Source organism: Cherax quadricarinatus, chromosome 61, assembly GCF_038502225.1.
Source record: "Cherax quadricarinatus isolate ZL_2023a chromosome 61, ASM3850222v1, whole genome shotgun sequence".
Lineage (NCBI taxonomy): Eukaryota > Metazoa > Arthropoda > Malacostraca > Decapoda > Parastacidae > Cherax > Cherax quadricarinatus.
Genome location: NC_091352.1, coordinates 13,530,191 through 13,554,457, shown reverse-complemented (window position 1 = coordinate 13,554,457; position 24,267 = coordinate 13,530,191). Strand labels below are relative to the sequence as shown.

Here is a 24,267-nt window from a genome sequence, read left to right as displayed (position 1 = left end):
ACAGTACAGTACTCTAGGTAGAGAATAACGATTTAAAGAAGTGAATACTAGTGTTAGGGAGGTGAAGTGTAGGATAAGAAAATATAATGAATTTGACGAGAAGTGGGAGTTGCCACAGTTACTCTTTGCTGATGGCTTACTAGTTTTGGTTGATTTCAAAGAAAAATTGCAAACATTAGTGGTTGATTTGGTATGCCATGTAAAAGAAAGCTAAAGGTGAACATAGCAAAAAAGCAGTTATGAGATTAAGAAAAAGTCTCGTCAATGAAAAATTAGATGTCAGAGTGTATGAAAGAAAGGAATGTATCGAGGTATTTAGGAGTGGATGTGTCAGAAGATAGTTGTATAAAAAATGGTGATTCATGAACAGGATGAGAAAAACAAGGTTGGAGGAATGTAAAGGCATCTGTAAAAAGAAAAGTATATCAACTGCAAAATGAAAATATATGAGACAGTTGCAGCAACAAGGCAGCCGGAGGCAGTGGAAATGTCATGTTTGAGATCATTGAATGCTGTAAATATTATGATGACAATAAGGAGTGAAGAAATTACTGGACAGTCAGTCTACTGAAATAAAAAGTACATTCAAAGTTAAGAAGCTGTTAAAATTGTTTAATTTCAGATAAGCAGAAAAAATGTAAGAAGACTGACCAAGAGGGTATAAGAATTTGGGGTGGAAAATGGTGCAAGAGGGTGTGAAAGAAATTTTTAGTGCCAGTAGTAAAGGACTGAATATCCAGCAAGCATGTATGAGCGTTAGAATGGGGTGTTCAAAAAGTACTAACATCTATGAAGGAACTCAGAAAAACCAGTTAGCTGAATTTAAAAGTTCTGGAGATGAAGAAATACAGTGCTTGCACTCCAAGAGGTGGTTGGAAATGTTGCCATTCAAAGGGTCATTTGAATTCTAATGTCCATATGCTACTGGCAAGACCTGTGATGTGAGGCTAAGGACACAAAAGCATTCATTTCCCTAAAGTTGTCAGTAATCATTTGGCTTCTTACTGGATCCAAGACTTGTAATATCTGTGAGCTTCTTACAAGACAACTATTAAATGAGTGACTGAATGTGTTTCCTTCCCTGGGGTTACTTTATCTTGATGGGAAAGGTTAATGTGAAGAAATTAGGACAGATTTCTATTTAATCTTTTCAAATATATTAATTTTGAGTAAAAAACAACAAAAGTTATTACATAGTATAGCTTTTATAATACAATATATCAGGCTAAATCCTGTCTGCACTGTTGTCCATAATTAGCAAGCATAAACAAATTTAAGTACTCTACACTACAGCAGTACCTCAACATGATTAACAGCTTATTTTACTATTTTACATATATTTTGTATGTAACATACATTTTATCAGTTACATAAGTTACAGAATCCATTCATTATTCACAACTACTGTAACCCACTCTCTGGAAGGAAAATTTTAAGATGTTTTGGGGTGTCCTAGAACCTTATCAAGTCTCGACTAAGAGGGAACAAAACAGGAAGGCAGGGCATGTGAAATGGTTAGAAAGTCACAAGACAGATCAGAAAAGGGTAGGGTAGAGGGAAGGAAAAAACCAACATCAAGTCAAGTCATGTGTGTTCCAAGGATTAGAGCATTTGACACTGCATTAAGAAATGAAAGTACAGGTACCATCCAACTTATGACCAAGCTTGGGTCCGGCCAACTGGTCCTAAGTCAAAATGGACGTAAGTCGAACCTTACTACTGAATATCAACATCACACTTTTGTAATGGTTTTATTTTATAGTTTTATTTTGGAATTTCATGCTTTACTTTACTTTCTAATACTGTTAGTACTGTATTTTATACCCCATGGTTTAGGATAAACACTGTGTACAACACAAACAGTTGTTTATTTCCCAGAAATTTGGCATAAAAAACATGGTTGTAAGTTGAGTGGTCGTATGTCAAGCAGGTTTTAAGTCGGATGGTAGGTGTATTAAGAGAAACAAAAGCAGGACTTTGATTCATGTTAGGAATGCTGTGTTGAGGGGCCAATTCAACAACACACTATCTGTGAAGGCTAGGTTGTTATTATTACTAGTCAAAGCCATGTACTAAACCTGTATGGGTAATACAGGGATGTGTGTAGGGATAGGGATTAATGGAGGCAGGGGGGTTAGAGTGGGATCAAAATTGAAATTAAAGTGGTCAAAGTAAAAAAAAAAAAAAAAAAAAAAAAAAAAAAAAAAAAAAAAGAGCAGGCCTTTCAAGGTGGAATATCCAGTGAGATAATTTAGAACACACTTTTTGATAGATAGGATAGTCTATTAAGATATGTCAACCTAACCAATAGTGCAAATTGGCAGTCCTTGCAGAAAGTTGTCAGGCGTTTCTTCACATGATATCAGTGTGTGAACTGTTTGTGTCCAATTCTTAACCCTTTCGGTGTCAGTTCCATTGTACTACGGCTTTGAAGCCAGGGTCAATCCAGTAGTACTACGCCATGAGCTTGGCTCATTCAGATAAGCTGTAAGCGGTAAATATGGATAGATATGAGCAAATGGGTCTATGCAGTCTGTGTGCACCATATAAAAAAAACTTCTGCAGCCCTCAGTGCATGAGAAAAAAAACTGTTTTTGGTTAAAACAGTGACTTTGTGGAGTATCTTCATAGCATTTTCATGGTTCTATTCTTGTTTTTTTTGGTCTCATTTGATAGAATCAAAGATATACAGTGGAACCTCTACTTGCAAGCGCATCCATGTGCAAGTTTTTCCAAATACAAACAGTCAATGGGTTGATTTTTTGTTTCCATATGCGAGCAAAATTTCCATAAGCGAGCAGACCTCAAGGCAGGTTCCTTGATGCTGGTGAGGGGCTCTTGCTCTTGATCTAGGGAATTGTATCTCATTTGTTTGTTGGACTATCTTATTGAAACTTGGGCAATGTATGATGGAAAGATGCTTCTTAACATACACCAAAAATGAAAGAAATCTAAGCATAAATAATGGAGTTCACTTCTCAGCAATTAGCCACCCCTTAGCGGTATTTTCGTATAGTTTTTATGGTTGTATTCTCGTTTTTTTGGTCTCATTTGATAGAATGGAAGATATATTACAGAAATAGATATGATTTTGATTGCTTTCACGACAAAAAGTACCTTGAAATTAAGCTCAACACAGGAGAAATATTCGATTGTTTTGGGTATGTTCCCATCCATTCCAATATGCAGTTGTGAATAGGTTGACATTATTTATACAATTATCGCAATAAGGCATTACAGGAAATCTTATATTTTTTGTGAATAAAAATTACAAATTATTTATTTTGTAATAATAATAATAATACGTATGTATATGTATAATAATAATAGTATGTATTATAATACAGTAAGAATAATAATACACAATAAGAATAAGAATATAATACGTATAATAATAATACATATACTTTATAATAATAATGTACTGCACAAACACTCGTCGGCTGCCGTCGCAGCCGCCACATATATAATGACATACTATTTTATTCATTCTCAAGTATATTTCAGGTTTCTATGTTATTTACATTGTTTGTTATGTCATATTAGATGAACTGTGATAGATAAATAAGTCACAGAGTTGATGATAGCGAAATGACATATGACATAACAATGTAAATAACATAGAAACATGTTATTTACATTGTTTGTTATGTCACATTAGATGAACTGTGATAGATAAATAAGCCATAGAGTTGATGATAGCAAAATATTCAAGAAATATTTTGTCCTGTCTCCAGACAAGCACTCGTTGGCTGCCGCTGCCACATATATAATGACATATTCATTCTAGAGTATATATCAGGTTTCTCGTCCACCACCGACACCGCCCATACCACTACATGAATTACATATTTTGTTCATTTTAGAGTATGTGCATCAGGTTTCTATGTTATTTATATTGTTTATTATGTCATACTAGATGAAGTGAGATAGATAAATAAGCCTTAGAGTTGATATTAGCAAAATTATTGAGGCACAGAATTCCACTGGAACGGATTAATTGAATTTCAATTAATTTAAATGAGGAAAATTGACTCTGCAAACGAGCAAATCCAGTTGTGAGCAAGGTCATGGAATGGATTAAACTCACAAGTAGAGGTTCCACTGTATTACAGAAAGAGAGATGATTCTGACTGGTTCCAGGACTGAAAGTAGCTTGAAATTGAACTCAAATGTTCGATTATAGTGAACTGAGCAGAAATGTTACATTTTTGCCAATACAGTGGACCCCTGGCATTCGATGGCATCGGTATATGTTAAATCCGGTATTTGATACATTTTAATGCAAAAATTTTGCCTCGTCACACGCGAGTCGTCTGGGACGCGTCCACGTGAGTGCCAGTATTTACAAGCCAGCCAGTGTGCTCGCATCTAAGCATACACTCGGTACATTCCATATTATCACAGTGTTTTTGGTGCTTGTTTCTGCAAAATAAGTCACCATGGGCCCCAAGAAAGCTTCTAGTGCCAACCCTGTGGTAAAAAGGGTGAGAATTAGTATGGAAATTAAGAAAGATTTTGTAGGGTTTGGGGCTAACCCTGAGAAGCCTGAGCCAATTGTGGAATCCATTGTGCCTATTTCAAAAATTAAGGAAATGTGTGCAAAGTGGGGTGAACTGCAAACCTTTATGGATGAAAATCACCCTAACACAGCTATTGCAAGCCGTGCTGGTGACTATTACAATGACAATGTTGTGGCCCATTCTAGACAAATCTTAAAGGAACGGGAGGTACAGAGCTCTATGGACAGATTTGTCATGCGACAGAGGTCCAGCGACTCTCAAGCTGGTCCTAGTGGCATTAAAAGAAGAAGGGAAGTAACCCCAGAAAAGGACTTGCTACCTCAAGTCCTAATGGAAGGGGATTCCCCTTCTAAACATTAACAACTTCGACACTCTCCCCTCCTCCCATCTCATCAATCATCACCAGATCTTCATTAAAGGTAAGTGTCATGTATTCTATTGTTAGTAGAGTACTACTAACTGTGCATGTCTTCTTCAGTTTGTGTGCATTAGACTTAATATTTCATGAAGTAAAACTTTTTCTTTCATAGTACTTTTGGGTGTCTTGCACGGATTAATTTGATTTCCATTATTTCTAATGGGGAAAATTAATTCGCCTTCCAATAATTTTGGCATACGATGAGCTCTCAGGAACGGATTAATATCATATACCGGATGTCCACTGTACAGCCTCTCCTCACTTAACGATGGAGTTCCGTTCCTAAGACCATGTTGGTAAGCGAATTTGTCGCTAAGTGAGGAGCATACTATATAATGATAGTGGATTTGTGTCAACCATCTTTGATATTGTTTTAATATCACCTTTGCACCAAGTATAACATTTCTGGTATATTTTTAAATGTTTATACAGCAGTGTACTGTATATTATAATAAAAAGAATAGACAAAATTAGCTCTAATATAAATATTATTCAGGTATGCATACTGGTCAGAGAGCCCGTCGTAAGTCCGCGTCGTCGGTAAACAAGTGCGTCGCTAAGTGAGGAGAGGCTGTATTCCAGAGCACACTTGTCCAATAGACGTCCAACTGGCCAGTCTAATACGCATTTAGGAATGCGCTGACATTATTTTTACAAATACACCTACCATCCGACTTACGACCGAGTTTGGTTCCGAGAAACCGGTCGTAAGTCGAACTTTACTATTGAATATCAACAAAACATTTTTGTAATGACTTTATTTTATTGTTTTATTTTGGTATTTCATGTTTTACTTTACTTTTTACGTTGTTAGTACTGTATTTTATACTGTAAGGTTTAGGATAAAAACTGTGTACAACACAAACAGTTGTTTATTTCCCAGAAATTTGGCATAAAAAATACGGTCGTAAGTTGAGCAGGTCGTAAGTCGGATGGTAGGTGTATTACAATTATGCAGTAGTCTGCGTAACAGTAAATCTTCTATTTATGTGTGAATAAAAATTCAAACTGGAAAGCAAGCATAATAAAAGAGGGGCCTGGAGATGTGACTAAGGAACACAGGAAATTTTTTTTAGTGCCAGGAATATCCACATTGTTTATTCTAGACCCTATTTTAAAATCGGCAATTTTTGAATTTTGTTTGAAATTGGCCTAATTACCGATTTCTGATCACTGTATTGGGTACTTAAAATTGGTAAATGAGCAGTTTCTTGTACTCAATCGATAGAATAGAAGGAATACTAGCAAAATAGCTATGAGTTTGGTCAACTGGAACAATGGAATTGACCAAAAGTAGGGCACAAAGTGGATGAAATCGATGATGCATAAATATTGCCAAGACTGCTAACTTTGTGAGAGCAGAATTCCGTAAGTTTTCCATCAAATTTCATACTTTTGGTTTCATTACTATTATGCAGGTTACCACAGTGTTGTAAAATAAAATGTGTATTAAAAATGCTCCATTAAAATAGTGTCGGTGAGCACAGACTGAACATAAAATGGACGTGTATCAGACCTGGACAGAGTGACCAGGAGAGTGTGTGTGTGTCAGTACAGGGAGAGCAGTGGTTGGAGCAAGTAAGTTTATTCAGGTATACACAAATACAGTTACATAGAATTATCATACATAGCAGCATATGTGTAGAGAACCTAGGATAACCCAAAAAAGTCAGACAGAGTGACTTATTTCCATTGGGGTTCTTTTACCTTATTATTATAATATAAAGGTTATAATATTTTGTTATTATTCTATAATGAAGATAACATCTTATTATCATACTAAAAAGACTATCTACTACACGAGGGTCATTAAGACTATCTACAATACGAGGGTCATTACTAGGAATAAGGTAAAATTTACACGTATGTTAGCTAAAAAATAGAAAATCATTCCCCTCCCTTTCTGTAGCTACATTCATCAGACACCTTTTGGCACTCTTCTTGAACTGGTTCATGCTATGACTGGCTTTGACATGTGTGGGCAGTCTGTTCCATTCCTTTATTGCTGTACAATAAAAGGTGTTTGAAGCCTGGCCAATGACTGTGGGTACTACAAAGTTGTGCTCTCTCCCCCTAGTACTATGATTGCTTTGGTTCCCAACCTTGACAAAATTGACAGCAAGATATTCTGAACACTGTTTGTGAGCAATTTTATAAACAAGATTTAGCTTCAGTTGTTTTACTCTGTCTTCAACATTCAGCATATCCAACTGCTGTAATTCATTCTGGCCTACATGTTCTCTTGGTCCCAGCCTCAGGATGAACCTTATGATTTTGTTCTGGGTGATTTGCAGTCTATCTTTCAGTTTTTTTGTCAAGGCAGAGTACCATGAAGAGCAAGCGTAATCCATATGGCATTGTATAAGGGCTAGACATAGGGTCCTGCGAGCCTCAGTAGGTAGACACTGTGCTTGTCTATACAGGAACTTCAGTATGGCATTCGCTTTCTTTACTACACTGTTCCCTATCAATTCTCCTGACATGCATGGGTCAAAGGGGATTCCCAGATATTTTACTGATGAAACCAAAGTGATGGGCTCCCCATTACACTGGACATTAAAATTATTTACCCTTCTCAGTTTATGTTTCGTGCCAAAGAGAATGGCTTCAGTTTGTTGTCTACTAACCATTTGCTTGTGGGTCTTTACCTGACACTAACAGAGCATTGCCATCTGCATACAGTAGGAGTTTGCGCTTGACACTGATAGGAATGTCATTGACATAACATAAGAATAATAAGGGATCCAGAATACTACCTTGGGGAACTCCACATGCTATCGGCAGGGGTTCTGATTCCGTTTTGTTGATTTTGACAATTTGTCTCCTGTTGCTAAGGTAGGACTTAAACCAGTCTACAGAACCTATACTGATAGCTTGAAATTTCTTACATAATATATTGTGGTTGACAGTATCGAAGGCCTTTTGCAGGTCTAAGATTACCATACCTATGAGGTTCCCCTTTGACATTTCAGTTCTCAGGTAATCCATCAGATTAATTAGGGAGGTGTCGGCTGAGTAAGATCTTCCAAAGCCTGACTGATAGCTATGGAGAATGTTGTTGTCATTAAGGTACTTAACTACTTGAGAGTACACTGCCCACTCTAGAATTTTGGATATTATACTGAGTATACTAACAGGCCTATAGTTGCTTACATCAAACCTACTATTTTTCTTGAAGATAGGAGTAACTCTGGTCTCCTTGAACCCATCTGGTATGGTATTAGTGGTGATTGATAGATTTATTATGTGAGCAATAGGGATTGACAGTTCAGAAGCACCATCTTTTAGGAACTTAGACAGGATGTTATTCTGGCCAGTGCTCTTAGTTGGGTTTAACCTGCTTAGTTCTTTTTGAATAAAGTCATGAGATACACTTACTAGTTGACAACTGTTTGGGGTTACCCCTTTATTGGTATAGTATGTTTGAAACTTATCAGAGTCTGTGTTCAAGGTATTTGATGCAGCTGGTAGTTTACTTGTTAGTGTTGATGCAACAGATGTGTAGAAGGAATTAAAGCAATTTGCCACTTTAGATGTTTCGTGGCATACCTCGTTATCGATAGTGAGTACAGTGGACCCCCGCATAACGATCACCTCCAAATGCGACCAATTATGCAAGTGTATTTATGTAAGTGCGTTTGTACATGTATGTTTGGGGGTCTGAAATGGACTAATCTACTTCACAATATTCCTTATGGGAATGAATTCGGTCAGTACTGGCACCTGAACATACTTCTGGAGTGAAAAAATATCGTTAACCGGGGGTCCACTGTACTATGTTATATCTATCTACTGGCTTATGGCTATACCCCAGCTGTTTTAGTTGTTGCCAGAGCTTTCTGGGGTTATGCTTATACTCTTCAATTTTTGAGCAATAAGTGCTTTGCCTTTGCTCCTTTTATAAGTCTCTGCACTCTGTTCCTCACCCTTTGGAATTCATTTAGTGCTGCAATATCCTGTCTGTTTGCTTTAAATCTTTTTAGCAGCTGGTCTCTGAATTTCTTATTATCTAATATCTCAGTAGTCATCCAGGGTTCAGTTCTCTGTTTAATCCTAACCTCTTTAACTGGTACAATATTATCAAGGATGGTAGTGAACATTGTTTTGAATTTTTCCCAGGCATCATTTACGTCCGTACAACTTGTTATCTCTGTCCAGTCACAATTGTGTAGCCTATTTACCAGTGTTTCTTTACTGTAGTTTCTAGTTGACCTCATTTTTATTGTCCTGTGTAGGCCTATCCTATCCCTAGTGATTTTCCTGGTGCAGTAAATGATGAAATGATCACTAAGACCTGTGGTAATGACACCTGACTGACTAATGTTCTCAGAGCGGTTGCAAAGTATGTGGTCAATTAGGGTGGCTGAGAACTGTGTGATCCGGGTTGGTGTATTAATTAGTTGAGTGTAACTATTTAAACCTAGAATTTGCTTATACCTTTTGCATAGCCCGTTATTTTGCTGCTGAAAACAGATATTGAAGTCGCCCAGTATTATTGTCTCGCAATTGTTTTCAAGTCTGGACAATACTCTGGAAAAGTCTTCTAAGAACTGGTCCTGGGTAGGAGGGCAGTAACTAGTTCCTACTAAGATGGGTTTGGTCTTGGGAAGCAGCACTTCAAACCATAGAATCTCCAGTTTATTGTTATTTAAATCAGGTCTTGGGTTGTAAGCTAAGTCATTTCTAATGTAGGCACATACTCCACCACCCTTTCTGTTCCTATCTAAGCGTTTTATATTGTAACCTTCTATTTTGACCTCATCGTCAGTCACCGTATCATCCAACCAGGATTCAGAGATGGTTATAACTGCCACCCTAATTTTGTTAGTTAGAATCCTAATCTCTGCCAATTTAGGAAGAAGTGATCTTGCGTTGACATGAATAAAATGAAGGCCTATTTTCATAAAACAATTATAATCATCAATATATGGCAATGGGTCATATGTATTAAAATTAGGTAAATCAATGTCATCATTGCTAAATGGTAACTGTGCCAAACTGCATTTGTTACACACAAAGTGAATTCTGGCACCTTTACTATAATTGTACATACATCCATCATACACTCACCCCTTACACATTTTACATAAGGTGCCTTTTCTGTTTTTCATGTGTACTTTAGTACAGTGTATGCACCTGTTTGGTAGTGTTTGAGATAATAATGGCTGTATTGTCTCACATTGACATACAGTGGACCCCCGCATAACGATTACCTCCGAATGCGACAAATTATGTAAGTGTATTTATGTAAGTGCGTTTGTACGCGTATGTTTGGGGGTCTGAAATGGACTAATCTACTTCACAATATTTCTTATGGGAACAAATTCGGTCAGTACTGGCACCTGAACATACTTCTGGAGTGAAAAAATATCGTTAACCGGGGGTCCACTGTATGTATGCATTACATATGGAGTTAAGGTTATCATTCCTAGCTACTAGACCGTCATTATCACTGTCATTTATCTCTCTGTTTTGCCTCTGGACAATAGTTTGAGGTCCTGGATTAATTTGGATATCACCACTTAAGAGCGCTACAATAAGAGCTGTGTGCCACTGTTTTTGTTTGGGTATGCGGTGTTGCCATACCTTGCGGTGATAGTGACATTTACTTTTCTGGTAGGATGGCAACTGTTGGGCTTTTACTGTCCAGGGCGCTGTCATGATGTTTGGTTAAGTATGGGTGTGGTATTTTGAGTAAGTTTTAGGCCATAGGTTGTTTTATTGATTTTGTTTGTACTCTCATGATATTACCTGTAAGGCTCTAGTATGTGGTGGGGCCTGTTTAAGTTTTGGAGAGTACAGATAATAAGTGTTTATTGCCTGCAGGCTAATAGGCTGGGGGGAAGGGTCATGGATCCCCAATGTTTGCATATGTTGTAAAGTGAAATAACTAGTAACAGTGAGTTTTGGTAATCTTTTGTAATAATAATGTGGCCTAAAGTGAGTACAATAGGCCCCCACTTATACGGGAGGTTGGGTTCCAGGCTACTGCTGGAAAGCAGAACGCCATTTTTTTCCACTTATAAATGCACATAAATGCCAGACAAGAAGTTTACACTAACTTGTATTAAGTTAATAATAGAACTAAGAATTAAAAAGCACAATAAAAAGTAAAATACATACACAGTACATTCATTACTTACCTCAAAAATATTTGTAGTCTTAATGTAGGGCGAGAGGTGAGCAGTACTTATTTGTATGAAGTAAGGTGTAAGTAGCCCTGGCTCCCCATCCCAAACTTAACATACAATATTTAAAGCAGCCCAGAGATAAAATACACATACAGTACACTCATTATTTACCTTAAAATATGTGTAGTCTTAATGTAGGATGAGAGGTTGAGTAGTATTTATTTGTAGGAAGTCACATGTAGGTAGCCAGTAGATGCAACTATGTAGTCAGCCTGGCTACACAGCTGCACTTACCTACCTACATAGCTACATGAAATTTGATGCAGCCCAGAGCCATATTATTACCACCGACATATCTTGTTCACCGTATTTAATTGTTTCTAACAACTACCTTGAGATGCCATCATAAACGAAGGGAGAAGTAATGAATGATTCATGCCGAGAATTGTAAACAAAAGTGTTATGTGTTAAGGGGAGTGACTAGGCCATAGCAGATTCATACACTTTTTCTCTGGTGCTGGACCAAAGAAAACAATGTTTTCCCTCCACACGACTACCACACCTCCATACCATGTTTATATGCTATGTAATGTGTTTCTTATATAATTTTGAAGCAAATTTCATAGATGGATTAATGAAAATGCCTATATTAACGTAAAATAAGACATTTAATGTGCCCAAGAGTGATTATTATTACGTACTATTATTACTATAGCGTTAAAACTAGAGCAACACTCTTAGTGATTTTAATGTGTACTTGCATGCCACCAGTATGTAAGTATATTTAGGTACTGGTACACAAATATAATTATCAAGGTAAATATAAAATATGCAATAACTTTAAAACACTTGAAATTTTGGCAAGTTTCCAGACATAATAGATATGTGTGCTCAAGGAGAATGTAAACAAACTGGGTGAGGTGCACTGTATTAGAAAGACAGGGAGCCATATAGTATGTTTTGGGCATAATTTGAAATTGCCGTATTAGCAGAATGCCGTAAGGCGAAACGCCGTAAAGCAGGGCCCTACTGTACCTGGTAAAGGTGTACTGGTGTTTAGTAATTTTTTTTGTAATAGTGTTGTGTGTTGTAAATAGTCTGACTTAATAATAATACATGTATATTTTTGTATATGCTAGTTTATGTGCCCTTCCTGATAATAAATATAAGGTGAATTTATCTATCCTTTTGGACAGAGTATTGACCATCTAGTTAAAGCTTTTTGTGAAGAAACAAGTTTGGTGTATTTTAATATTTTAAATGCCCCTAGACAAGGTTTTTACCCCTAGGTGCCAGCATATATTTATGTAACATACTAAGGAAGTTATATTACACAAGGCAAAGTGACCCAAACAAACACACACAAACAAAAGTGACCAAAAGAAACAAACACACCATTTTTATATTATTTTATTAATGACAGGTAAGAGGTAGCCAAACCTTTGCTCCTGGCATTTTAGTCACCTTCTATGACATGAATGTAGGAAGGATTGTAACTAGCATTCTAACAGCATTACTACAATTGTAACTATAAGTAGGTACATGAAGTTTACACATGCATAAAATGCCTAGTTAAAACCAAATATACAATTCCTTCTCTGAGATTTTTCATTTTATCAGTATAGTGTAAATCATGCAATGACAACAGCATGCTAGACAAACTAAGCTTGTGTAACCTATAAACCATGCTTGATTATGAATAATAATAATAGTAATACAGTACTAAATATGCAATCAATACCTCTATCTGCAAACCACATGAAACTATTATATTCCTAGACACAGACACATTAGTTTAGCTACTAGTGAGGTAGTGCTTGCTATCAATGAGCAATGACAAGGGCAAGAGGGTGGGAACATTGTAATGCAGCACAATATTGACAAGGGGTCATCTCATATGGCAACATTCAGGAGGGGATCTTAAGTTGTTTAACATTCAGGAGGGTAAGATAAGCTCGAGACAGGCTAGCTGTTGTTCTGGTGGACTGCTGCTGTTACCTTTCGAACTCCCTGAGCCTCCATTTCCAGAAGAGGTGGAGGAGGATGAGGTCGTGGTGGCTTGGGGGAAGAGAGAAAACAGGGGAGGATGATTAAATTTTCCCCAACAAGGGAGCATTGTCAAGTACCAGCTAACACTGGCAGGTTGTTGCATGTCCAAGGGTATTTCAAAAATATAATAAGGCACTTAGGACAAGTACAAGGGACTAAGCAAAGATATAACTATTTCAAAGCAATATTAAATGTACTTTGGAGTAGTGAAAGTAATTCAATGGGCAGATACTTTACAAGTGAGAATACAAACTGGAAGACTGTATACCACAACATTTACATAATGTATATCAATATGGATCACTAATAGATCAACATGACAGATAAGCTAACTAATGTAGTTTGCAGCCTCCAATGGAATACAGAAAATGGTTATATCACTTAAGCCTGAATTTATCTCTATTTGACATACCAGTGCATTACTGTTCAAACTGAGAGTACAGTATCATAAATGAGCACTTTGGACAATGTTCTTCAGGTTTATGAGACAAAGCCATGAGAAATATGTAATATAATATCTAAAACAATTTAAGACTCTACTAATTACTTTTTCAGAGCAATTGTGAGTGAAGAAAACTGGGTTTCATTTTATTACTATATGTGTTGTATCTGTTATGTGGCTACTTCCCAACTATCATAAGATTGAAGAAATACTCCCTAACATCCCTGTAACTCTGATGAGTTACAGGGATGTTAGGCAGCTTTGTCCCCAGATTCCCATTTCTTTCCTCTCAAACATCCTGTCCCATTCTACCCTATCAATCTCCCAGAGTATTTTATGTTGTTTTTCCTGGCTCTTCTGTCCTCCAATGGCATTGCATTCAATTCTGTTAGCATCTCTTTGTATCTCGTATGCCTTAGCTCTGGAATTAGTCTCACTGCATACTTCTGGCCTTTTACCAGTTTCTTAACATTATTCCTCATCCATGGGTTCCATACTGGTGCTGTATACTAAAAGATGGGCCTGGAATGACTTTTTGTTGAGATTCCTGAAAGCCACTCTCAGATTTGCCAGGCTAACAGTAGCTGCAGAGGTTATTCAGTTGATGTAAGCCTCTGGCTATAAGATAAGGAACTATGCTTACTCCTAGGTCTTTCTCTCTGAGTAAGGTCTGCAGCCTCTGTCTTTCAAGTCTATACTCTGTATCTGATCTTCCGGCTCGTTCCCCAATCTTCCTAATTCTTGCATTTGCTGGGACTGAACTCAGGCAATATCTGACCAACCTCACAGTTTGTCTAGATCCATTTGCAGCCTTTCTCTATCCTCATATTTGTATTCTCTGCATTAGTTTATCATCAGCAGAGATGCATTTGACTCAATTCCATGTGGTATGTCATTCACATGAACCCAAATACACATACATGTACTTGATTCTTGTGGCACTCCACTTGTTACTTTTCCTCATTCTAACATCTCTTCCAAACAATCCCTCTTTACGTCCTTCCTGTAAGATACTTTTCATCCACTGCAGTACATTCTGTTCATCCTGCAAGTTTCTCAAATTTTCACCCATTTCATGTAGAGTACAGTAGCAAATAGTTTCTTGCAGTCTAAGAAAATGCAATCCACCTCTCTCTTTCCTGTCTCACTTCTATTATTTTGTCATACAATTACAAAAGATTGGTAGAACAATATTTACCATCTCTGAACCCATTAAGTGTACTCACCTATTTGTGGTTACAGAGGTCAAGTCTTAGATCCTGACCTTGCCTCTTGCTTGCCAGATTCACTTCCTCCTACTCTTGAGGGCCTTACTGTACCATCTCTTAACATCCTGGTGGCCCATCCATTTCTTCAACTTTAAGTTATGTCCCTGAGTTTGTTTCTCAGCTCTAAAACCGCCTGTCTCTTTCTACCCTATCAACTTCTCTGAGAATTTTGTATACTGTTTTCGTATCTAACTTGGCTCTTCTATCCTCCAATATCATTAGATTCAGTTCTAATAGTCTCTCATAGGCCAAGCTCCTTAACTCAGGAACAAGCCTTGTTACTTGTTACATACTTCTGCACTTTCTCCAGTTTCTTAACATGCCTGTTTAGGTGTGGGCTCCATACTGGTGCTATGTACTCCAAGATGGACCTGACATGTTACATAAGTGCCTGGAAAGACACTTTGTTGAGATTCCTGAAGGCCACTCTCCGGTTTGCCAGACAAGCATTGGCTGCAGATGATATTCAGTCGATTTGAACTTCTGGTAAAATGCTAGGCACTATGCTTACCCCTTGGGAAAGATGATGGGGGAGTGGGAGTTGGAGTAGAGAGTAAGTCTGTATGAATCGGTCAGTGAGTGAATGAATCAGTAAGCATTCTTGTTTGTTTGTTTTGTGCCTCACCAGCCATCTTCCACCAAGGTAACCCAGCAACAGGAAAAGCAATCACCATCATTCATTCAATCACTGTCTTGCCAAAAGTGTGCTGACCTCTCAATTCAGATGACCCTCTGACCAAATAGTTTTATTGAAGTGTCACAGAATACAACCCAATTTCTCCAATAAATTGCTCACTCCACTTACTGAGTTTTCATGAATTGCACTGATTTGAGGATCGTAATCTTTGCTACAGGTGACGACCTACTATACTTGCTTTTATATCCTCATCTGTATATGCTAGCAGCTAACTGTTATGAAAATGTTCATAATGAACAAATATTACATATTGAACCTATTGTAAATATACAGCCTCTCTTCACCTAGCGACGTACTCGTTTACCGATGACTCAGACTTACAACGGGTCCTCTGACAGTATGCATACCTAGAAAATGTATACTAGAGCCGATTTCCTCTATTCTGTTTAATGCAATATACAGTACACTACTGTGTAAACATTTAAAAATATACTAGAAATGTTATAAATGGTGCAAAAGTGACATTAAAACCAAATCAAAGATGGTTGACACAAACCCACTACCATTACAGTATGCTCCTCACTTAGCAATGAATTCGTTTACCGACACGATCTTAGGAATGGAACTCCGTCGCTAAGTGAGGAGAGGCTGTATATAGAGTTAAGTCAATACATTGTATTGAAGTTAATTCTGGGATTGCTCTTCACCCATTGCCCAGCTCTAGCTCTATTGTTATATTCATGGGAGGCACTTGACCTGCAAATTATAAACACTTTGGAAACAAAAGGTCATCAGGTTTGATCCAAGGAAGCGGAGGGTAGCTCTAATTCATTGGATCCAAAGCCAGTTCCATGAAGGGACTCAAGCTCTGTCATCCCTGCACAGTGGTTCTTGGATAATGCTGGTAGCAGTAACCTTAGGGTGACTTTGTAACTTTATCTAACTAGAGTAGGAAGGCATTGTATCGTACCAGGTGAATAGATTGTATAAAAATAGTGTTCTGTCCATCAACACTTGTTTTAACATGCCGTATACACTAGAAAAGTTACTAAGAAACAAATGGGATCGAAGGAAAGGGATGTTAAAGAAAACAGCAAGTAAAGGGCATAAACAAAGAGGAAAGTACATGGAACTAAGGAAGAGTGAAAAGTGAAGAGATGATAGAACAGCAGAGAAGTAAATGCTGAGAATAAAGAGGGGTAGGGGGAAATAAGAGGGAATGGGAGTAGGGCTTAAATGAGGACTGGGGAGAAAGACTGATAAGAGATGATGAAGGAACAAATAATATGTGAGAAGAGAGGCAGAGCTGTGTATGTAGAGAATTAGTGTCTTTCTTGGAAAAGTAATTTAGATTAAAATAAAGCAAGTGAACTCGGTGATCCAATACTCACCTGAAGCTACCAGAATTATATATTAAAAGTACAGGCAACCTCCCCCCCCCCCTGCATTTAAGAACCTTTTTCTGCTGGGATAGCCCATACAGCACCTAAATTTTATGGTAAGGCATTGTTCACAGGGGTAGAGCCCCCATTTGTAACACTGCCAATATAAGAAATAACAATCTGAATAACAACTGTAAAAAGCTTACCCAGAATCAAGTGTGGTTAGTAAGGAAAGAGAGGGGGAAGAGGTCGCCTGTACACTGATCACAAAAATATGAGGATGTACTGTATGCTAAAATACTTCTACAAAGAGAGCTCAACTACTAAAATTGAGTTTATCATGAAAAATTTGACTATTGCAAAAGTGCAAAGTGTAACATGAAACCTTAGCTGAGGTCATGTGTGTCATTTTTTGGGATGAACTATGTATTACTAAAAAGATATAATGACTAAATGAAAGGTGCTGCCCACTCTCAGCCCAGTTATAATGGCAGATAAGCATACTAAACAAAAGAGAAATTAGGCTGCAGACACTTTACATAGCAGTGATATCCCAAACCATCATTACATCTTGTTACATCAACATGCACCACCCTGCACTTCTATTAGCTCCCACTCCAAAGAAACAAGCTGTATATTACATCACAATGCACTGCGTGCGTCACTACCTGCGAGAAGTTCACACAGAAGAAAATACATTTTTCCCCATTTATAAAGAACACAACTGAATGTCCATAAAACTAAAGCAGTAAGAGTAAACACAATTAAAAAAATTAAATCTTTAAATGCAGGGATATGAGATTAGATTAGAAGAGTCCCTGAAGATCCAAAGGCAATGCTAATGAAACAAAATGGAGAAAAATGCAAGTAGAGGAATTGACATTTAATCGGTAAAATTTGATTTCTTATTTCTTAAAGTGAATTAACCACTTAGTATATCTAGCTGTCAATTAAGTTATTCTTTCAATATGCCAAACCAGAGATTAAAACATTACAGTGTATCAAACATTAAAACCTCAACATCAAATCTCTATTTATAGAAAATTGACAAAATAATTCACCACCACCATACACTGATCATTTTCATTTTTTATTAACATGAACTGCACTGGAGGGAGGCTATTTAAACAGGGTAGGGAGCTAGTCCAAACTCTGATCAGACTGGCTGCCTTGAATCTACATTACAATGACATTAGGCATCACAACCCTTATGGCCCTATCTTTGTTGTCTTGCACCCAAAAACATCTTTTATATTTTGGATTATATCCTTTATTACTCTGAAGTGGCACTCATCTTGTATGACTGAGCATGGTCATTTTATGAAACCTCATTAGTAAAGTTTCTATGAATTGTCAGTCTGCTATTTAAAAAAAACTGCCTCTATGCTATTAAATGTTTAAAAAAATTATTAGCATAGAAGGTACGAAATACCAACAAGATGCAAACCAAAGACACTGCCTATGTTCTTCTGAGGATTAACTGTAAACTCCTAGCTGTATTCCAAAAGCAATCAGAAGGATATACAGCAGTCAGACAAGTGGATATTAACATGAACTTTAATATTCACCACACATCCCATCATAAAGATAAAGGGATAAAGGAATTTTCTCTTTGCTAAATTCCCTGTTGCTCAGCAAACTCTTTGACTTGACTTTCAAAGTTGTTCACACACTCAGGTCACCTGCATCTCTGTTAGGGTCCTCACTCAGCCTATATACACTCATGTTTTTCATGTACGTCTTTCTAAGTCTTTAGAATTACTGCGCTTTAAATAGCCTAAGATATTTTAATGAAATCAGTAGTTTAATGATTACCAGGTCTTATTTCGCTTTAAAACAAGTAATGTATTAAAATAAAAACCTCTTTTTATAATACTGTATTACCATTAAATAATCGATATAATGTACCACTTTTAAAGATTTATTTAATTAATTAATAAGTATTAGGTTTTCCAAATTTTAATATACAGTGGATCCCCGCTTTACGATCAGCTCCCAATGCGACCAATTATGTAAGTGTATTTATGTAAGTGCGTTTGTACGTGTATGTTTGGGGGTTTGAAATGGACTAATCTAATTCACAATATTCCTTATGGGAACAAATTCGTTCAGTAATGGCACCTGAACATACTTCTGGAATGAAATAATATCATAAACCGGGGGTCCACTGTACTTACCTATGTACTGTTTATTTTTCAGTACTAAAACACTGCTGCAATATGTTCCATGTGTGAAAAATTACCTGTTTTTAGTTAAAGGAGCAGAGCCAGACTGTATCATATTCAATATCTGATTTAAAAAAATATTAGAAGACACTAATACAAACAGTACATCACTGTACTGATATTTAATTTCATACAATATTACTAGTGTGGATTCAAATCGTGCCCATTCCACAAGTTGTTTACAATCGTATTATTGAGATTCTATGAGTCATATTTCATTTCTTTTGATCTCCTTGAGCTATACCCAATACAATATGCATCTTTCCAACCTTGTTCACAATCTCTGGAGTTATTGTATCATTACTGAATTCAATCTCCCTGTTTCACATCTGAGCATCAGAACAAGAATAGAGCCAATCAAATACAGTACTGTATACTCACTCTCATATGAATGTACTGTATGTAAATTTTAAATTCATAAGCTTCTCAAAGGTATTCCATTTTGACTGCATCTGACCACTTAATTTTTGGTTTTCATTAGCTGATGATACCTGTCCAAAATAGACATACTCATTGACATGTCTCTGTTTTTAAATTGCTCATCCAAATGCTGAGTGGAAGATGGTAGACAACATTACTTAACTAGATATAGTAAATCCATGATTTAACAGACTAATGCAGGGGAGTGGGAGACTAGTAAAGAAGATTGTGATGGATGGAGGTGAAATATTTTGCTGTGACAGTAACAATAGCAGACATTTCTGTGACCAGCAGACATTGTCCATTGTTTACAAATTAACTGAGCCAGCAGATTTTGTCCTGCATTTCCTAAGCCCACTTAAATGAGGGTTTACTACACCAGAGAGCTATTGGGGCTCTGTAAAAGTTAGCTTTGAGCCAAAAGAAACTAGAACCTACTAGAAACAAAAAATACACAAAACTTAATTCTTCCAAACAAAGAGGAATTAATCATACAACATACTGTACTTTGATCACAATTTCGCTGCAGTATGAACATAAGTCAATGCATACAGAACCTGAGAGATAACCAACATAAAGGGATGATTAAAAAATTTAACTTCCATGAGCAAGAGAATTAACTGGGACAAAATAAACAAAGAACTATCAGACATTCCCTAGGAATGTTTTTCCAGTGCATGGAAAGACATACTGTAAAAAAGAATACAAGGTCTGAATAAAATATGCTCTTATGAGACAGCTTACCAGATCAGGTATTAAAAGTGAACATAGAAGAATGAGAAGAAAAGAATTACTGAAAATACTGTGTATAACGAAGTAAAATGATCTACACTGGAAGATTATTGATATAAAGTAGAAACTAAAACATTCATACCAGACAGAAAAAGCACAAAAGGAACAGAAAGCCATTTGCTAAATGGTAAAAAATCCTAAATATTTCTACACATGTACAAATTCCAAGCCAAAAAAACTTCCTCTAGAAATGACCTACTACACACAGAGGTTCAAACACTGATGACAAAATAGAAATGAGCAAAATTTTGAAAGACTGGTGTCAATCAATGTTCAGCAATTCACTAAACACCTGGGGCTGAGGATCCAGATAGTTTTCTCTTTACCTCTGCCCACCCTACTAATCATATATCTGACATAAGCACAAATCCCCTTGAATCTGCAAAGGAAACAAAAAACACATGAGGCAACAGGGCTTGATTCATGGAACGTGAGCAACATACTGTACCACTAGAATGAGCACTCAGTATTCTTTCGAGAATGGTCTTAGATAAAGGTGAAAACCTGAAGGCCTTGAAAAGTGCAGATATAGCTCCTATGCACAAAGGAGACAGAACTCTGGCAAAAATAAACAGACTAGAAGCACTAGTATCACATCATTAGTCTTTGAAAGTAAGTCAAACAGCAACTAAGAATTAGGAGGCAGAGTGGAACCTCAGTGTTTGAACTTGATTGGTTCCTAGGTGGTGTTCGAACTGCGAAAAGTTCAATGTCCGAAACAGTATTTCCAAGGCTTTATCAACCTCACACAATGAAGAATGTTGAACTGATTCCAAAGGTCTCTGAGAGTTAGGTCAGTGTCAGAGATCACTTCAAAGTACTTTTGAAACGGGGCTTTTGTGTAAAGTTTTTTACAATTGAATTTTAAACAAGCCGGCGTGCTCAGACTCCAGAAAAAACTTTCAAAAAAACAGGTCAATTTTTTAACAGAACTGTTCGGACTCCAGCTCATTCGAACACCAAGGTTCCACTATAGTTGGGCTTGGCCCAAGGAAAGCAAGGGTTATCTTCAATTCCTTGGGATCTGGAGCCCTTCACCAGTATCAAGACAGCCCCCTTGAATAATTGCTGAGTATAGCTATTAACATGGCTTAATTAGAACCATCAGTACAACTACATGAACTTAGCTATACTCCTGTGTCTATGAATACATAATTACAAATATTTTTTGTCTTACTTTTTACTTCACACATGACAATACCTCAATGAGCTGCAAAAACCATTAATTATATAAATGACCCAATTTAAATCTTAAGCAAAGAAAAATATAAGACCTTTCAAAATTAAGTTACCTTAAATGTTAACACCTGTTATAAAAGCCTTCAAGCATATTACAAACATCAATCACACATTTGTTTCAAATTGGATCAGGCATCCAGAATGCAAGCTGATGCCTTGTCCATAACTGATGTTTAAATGTTATTTCACAAATCAAATATTGCAAAGTGATTATTTATATAAAATATAGAAAACAGTTCTGAACTTTTTTCAGAAACGATTTCAATCACTGATCATAATTACAAGCACACACACACCTATTAATTGTTACTTAAAACAAGAAAATATTTGAAAATCCTGCTGTTATACTCACATGGAACTAATGAAGTCAAACTTAGAGGAAACCAACTAACCTTTGAGTATGTTGCTCATCATTGGTGACGCGGGCATGTAAACATCTACAGGAACAGACAGGCAAGCGGTCAATAGTATAAATAAGCTCGCAACATAAATAAGGCAAGATGGGCAAGGGTGCAAGATTTCACATACATTACATCCACAAATCAGGAAAAATATGCCTGACTTTTATGTAGATCAAACTTGGAATATAGTTGCAGGACAGCTGAATCATGATGTAATCAGTAATTTGTTAATTATAATGCATATAGTGCTAAGCAAATTAGAAGCAACTGAAATAGTATATCATGCAAGCATTAGATATTCTGAGTAAACTAACTTCTTATTCAAATAGAAACATTAACCAGAATAGTCATTTTCAGATGCATCTTTCCATTATCTATTTAGCATTTTCAACTCTCTGGCTCCCTTAATTCATGGATAGCAGTAGCATACTTCTATACTTCTGTCCTGCTTGGATTCAAGTCTTCTTTCCCCATGCATTAAATATTTTACCCATTCCATGCATTTTATTTTGCACTTTGTGGGCTTTCATTTAAAAAACATGTGAAGTCTGCAGTACCTTGTAAAATATAATTCCATATCATGCAAATGTTGAAAAAAGTGATTACATTTTAAAGCAAGTATTGTCATCCTTAAAGACACCTCTACACACAAAGCAATGGGCAACTGGTTTTAATTTTCTACAAATTATTGAAAAACTTGAAAACATGATAACTGATGACATGTAAGCAAAATGGCAAAGTCCGTATTAGCTGCAATGAAAGTCAACTTGTGACTTTAGTACAGTATCTACACATGTCAGAATGAGGAGTGAACAACAAAATACCTACTAATGTGTATTTCTAACATTCAAGTGAGTTTCAATTTGTCAGTTGTAAGTCACAGTAGAAGCTTAGTTAATACTTTTTCTAAAGCAATCTTAATTGTCCTACTAATTACATTTTTTACATATGTAGATAGATGAAAAGTGAGAAACACTTGGACACAAAGTTATAACAAGTCATCACAACACAGCTGTGCAGGCACTTACATGAAATAGTGGTCTAGTTTCCACTTGAAAACTTTTATCTCTGTTCTAGCAATACAGTATTTCTGATATCTGCTATTAACAGTATGAAAAGTCTTGAACCAAAGACACTGATGTAGTATCTCTAATTGTGTCTATGGCACTCCTGCTTTATTTATTCTGCACTTTCTCCCATATTTCTCACCCCAGTAAGGTAAGGCAGTGTGCAGATTGAAGACCAGACCCTCAAGTATTTTCCACATACTGTATTGTATAGCAAATACAAAGCATTGAGTGGAAGAAGAACCTATGTGCCACCACAGCCAAATTCTGGGTTAGTGACGAAACTGATTCCTTAATGTGCCATCTGTTTGTGGGAGTGTGCAGATATTGTCTTCTGCATCTGTAAGTTAGGCTCAGAGCCCCATGAAGTATGGCAACTTGAGCTTCATAGCTCAGATCTCCCTCACACCTGCATTTTTCTCCCTTGTTTGAATTTGCTTATTTTTTCTGTTGCAAAACCACTTCATTATTAGGTTTAATATCACTCTCTTCTCCATTCCAGAGAGTATATTTTAAGAGCTTGGAGGCATTCTGATTAGTTTAGACATTGATTCTAAGTTTGCAGTACACATGTGTATATTTTCAAGCCCTGCTATCTCTCCTGCCTTGGAAAGCACTACGAGCACTTAACAGCATACGAGTTGAAAGCACAAATGATTTGAAATGAACCATCGCAAGTATTGTTTTTCTTCGTTTGAAGATTCTCACAATTTATCCTATCATTTTTCTGTCATTTCCTGCCACATTGCTTTCCTATCTACCCTATCCAATGCCTTTTCTAAACCAACAGACAACTCCTTACTCTTGTCTAAGTACATGTACTGTAGACAAATGTTGCACACAGCCTTTGCTTCCTAAGCCTCCATGGGTGCTTTGCATCCATAATTTTATCTCAACCCCTAACTCTCTTTATAATGATTCTACCATATACATTACCCAGTATACTCAACAGACTTGCCCTCTCTCATGTTTCCTTTTTCCCTTATACATGCCTTCTGCCAATTATGGGGTACCTTCAATTCTGCAATGTACATACTAGACAAATCAACCATTCCAAAACTACATCCTTACCTGCTATCGGTAACTCAATCTTAATCTTATCTATCCCAGCTGTTAAAACCCTTTATCAACCTACCCACTGCCTCTCCCACTTCATCCATCCTAACCTAACCTATATTTGAAGTTACCCAGGGTTTTTACCTTCAATGACCCTACTAGGCAGACTGTTCCACTCATCGACTACTCTCTTTCCAAACTAATACTTTCCTATATC

General features: G+C 36.8%; 1 protein-coding gene across 1 annotated transcript in view; it reads right to left on the bottom strand.

Annotated features, from left to right (window-relative positions):
* Nucleotides 1-24,267, bottom strand: part of LOC128699329 (SWI/SNF-related matrix-associated actin-dependent regulator of chromatin subfamily E member 1) — a 146,771-nt gene that overhangs the window by 85,084 nt on the left and 37,420 nt on the right. Inside the window, exons 3-4 of the mRNA XM_070098243.1 lie at nucleotides 21,919-21,963; nucleotides 13,071-13,130 (exon numbers count right to left, since the gene is read on the bottom strand). Coding sequence (XP_069954344.1) covers nucleotides 13,071-13,130; nucleotides 21,919-21,963 — 105 coding nt within the window. The remainder of the gene's footprint in view (nucleotides 1-13,070; nucleotides 13,131-21,918; nucleotides 21,964-24,267) is intronic.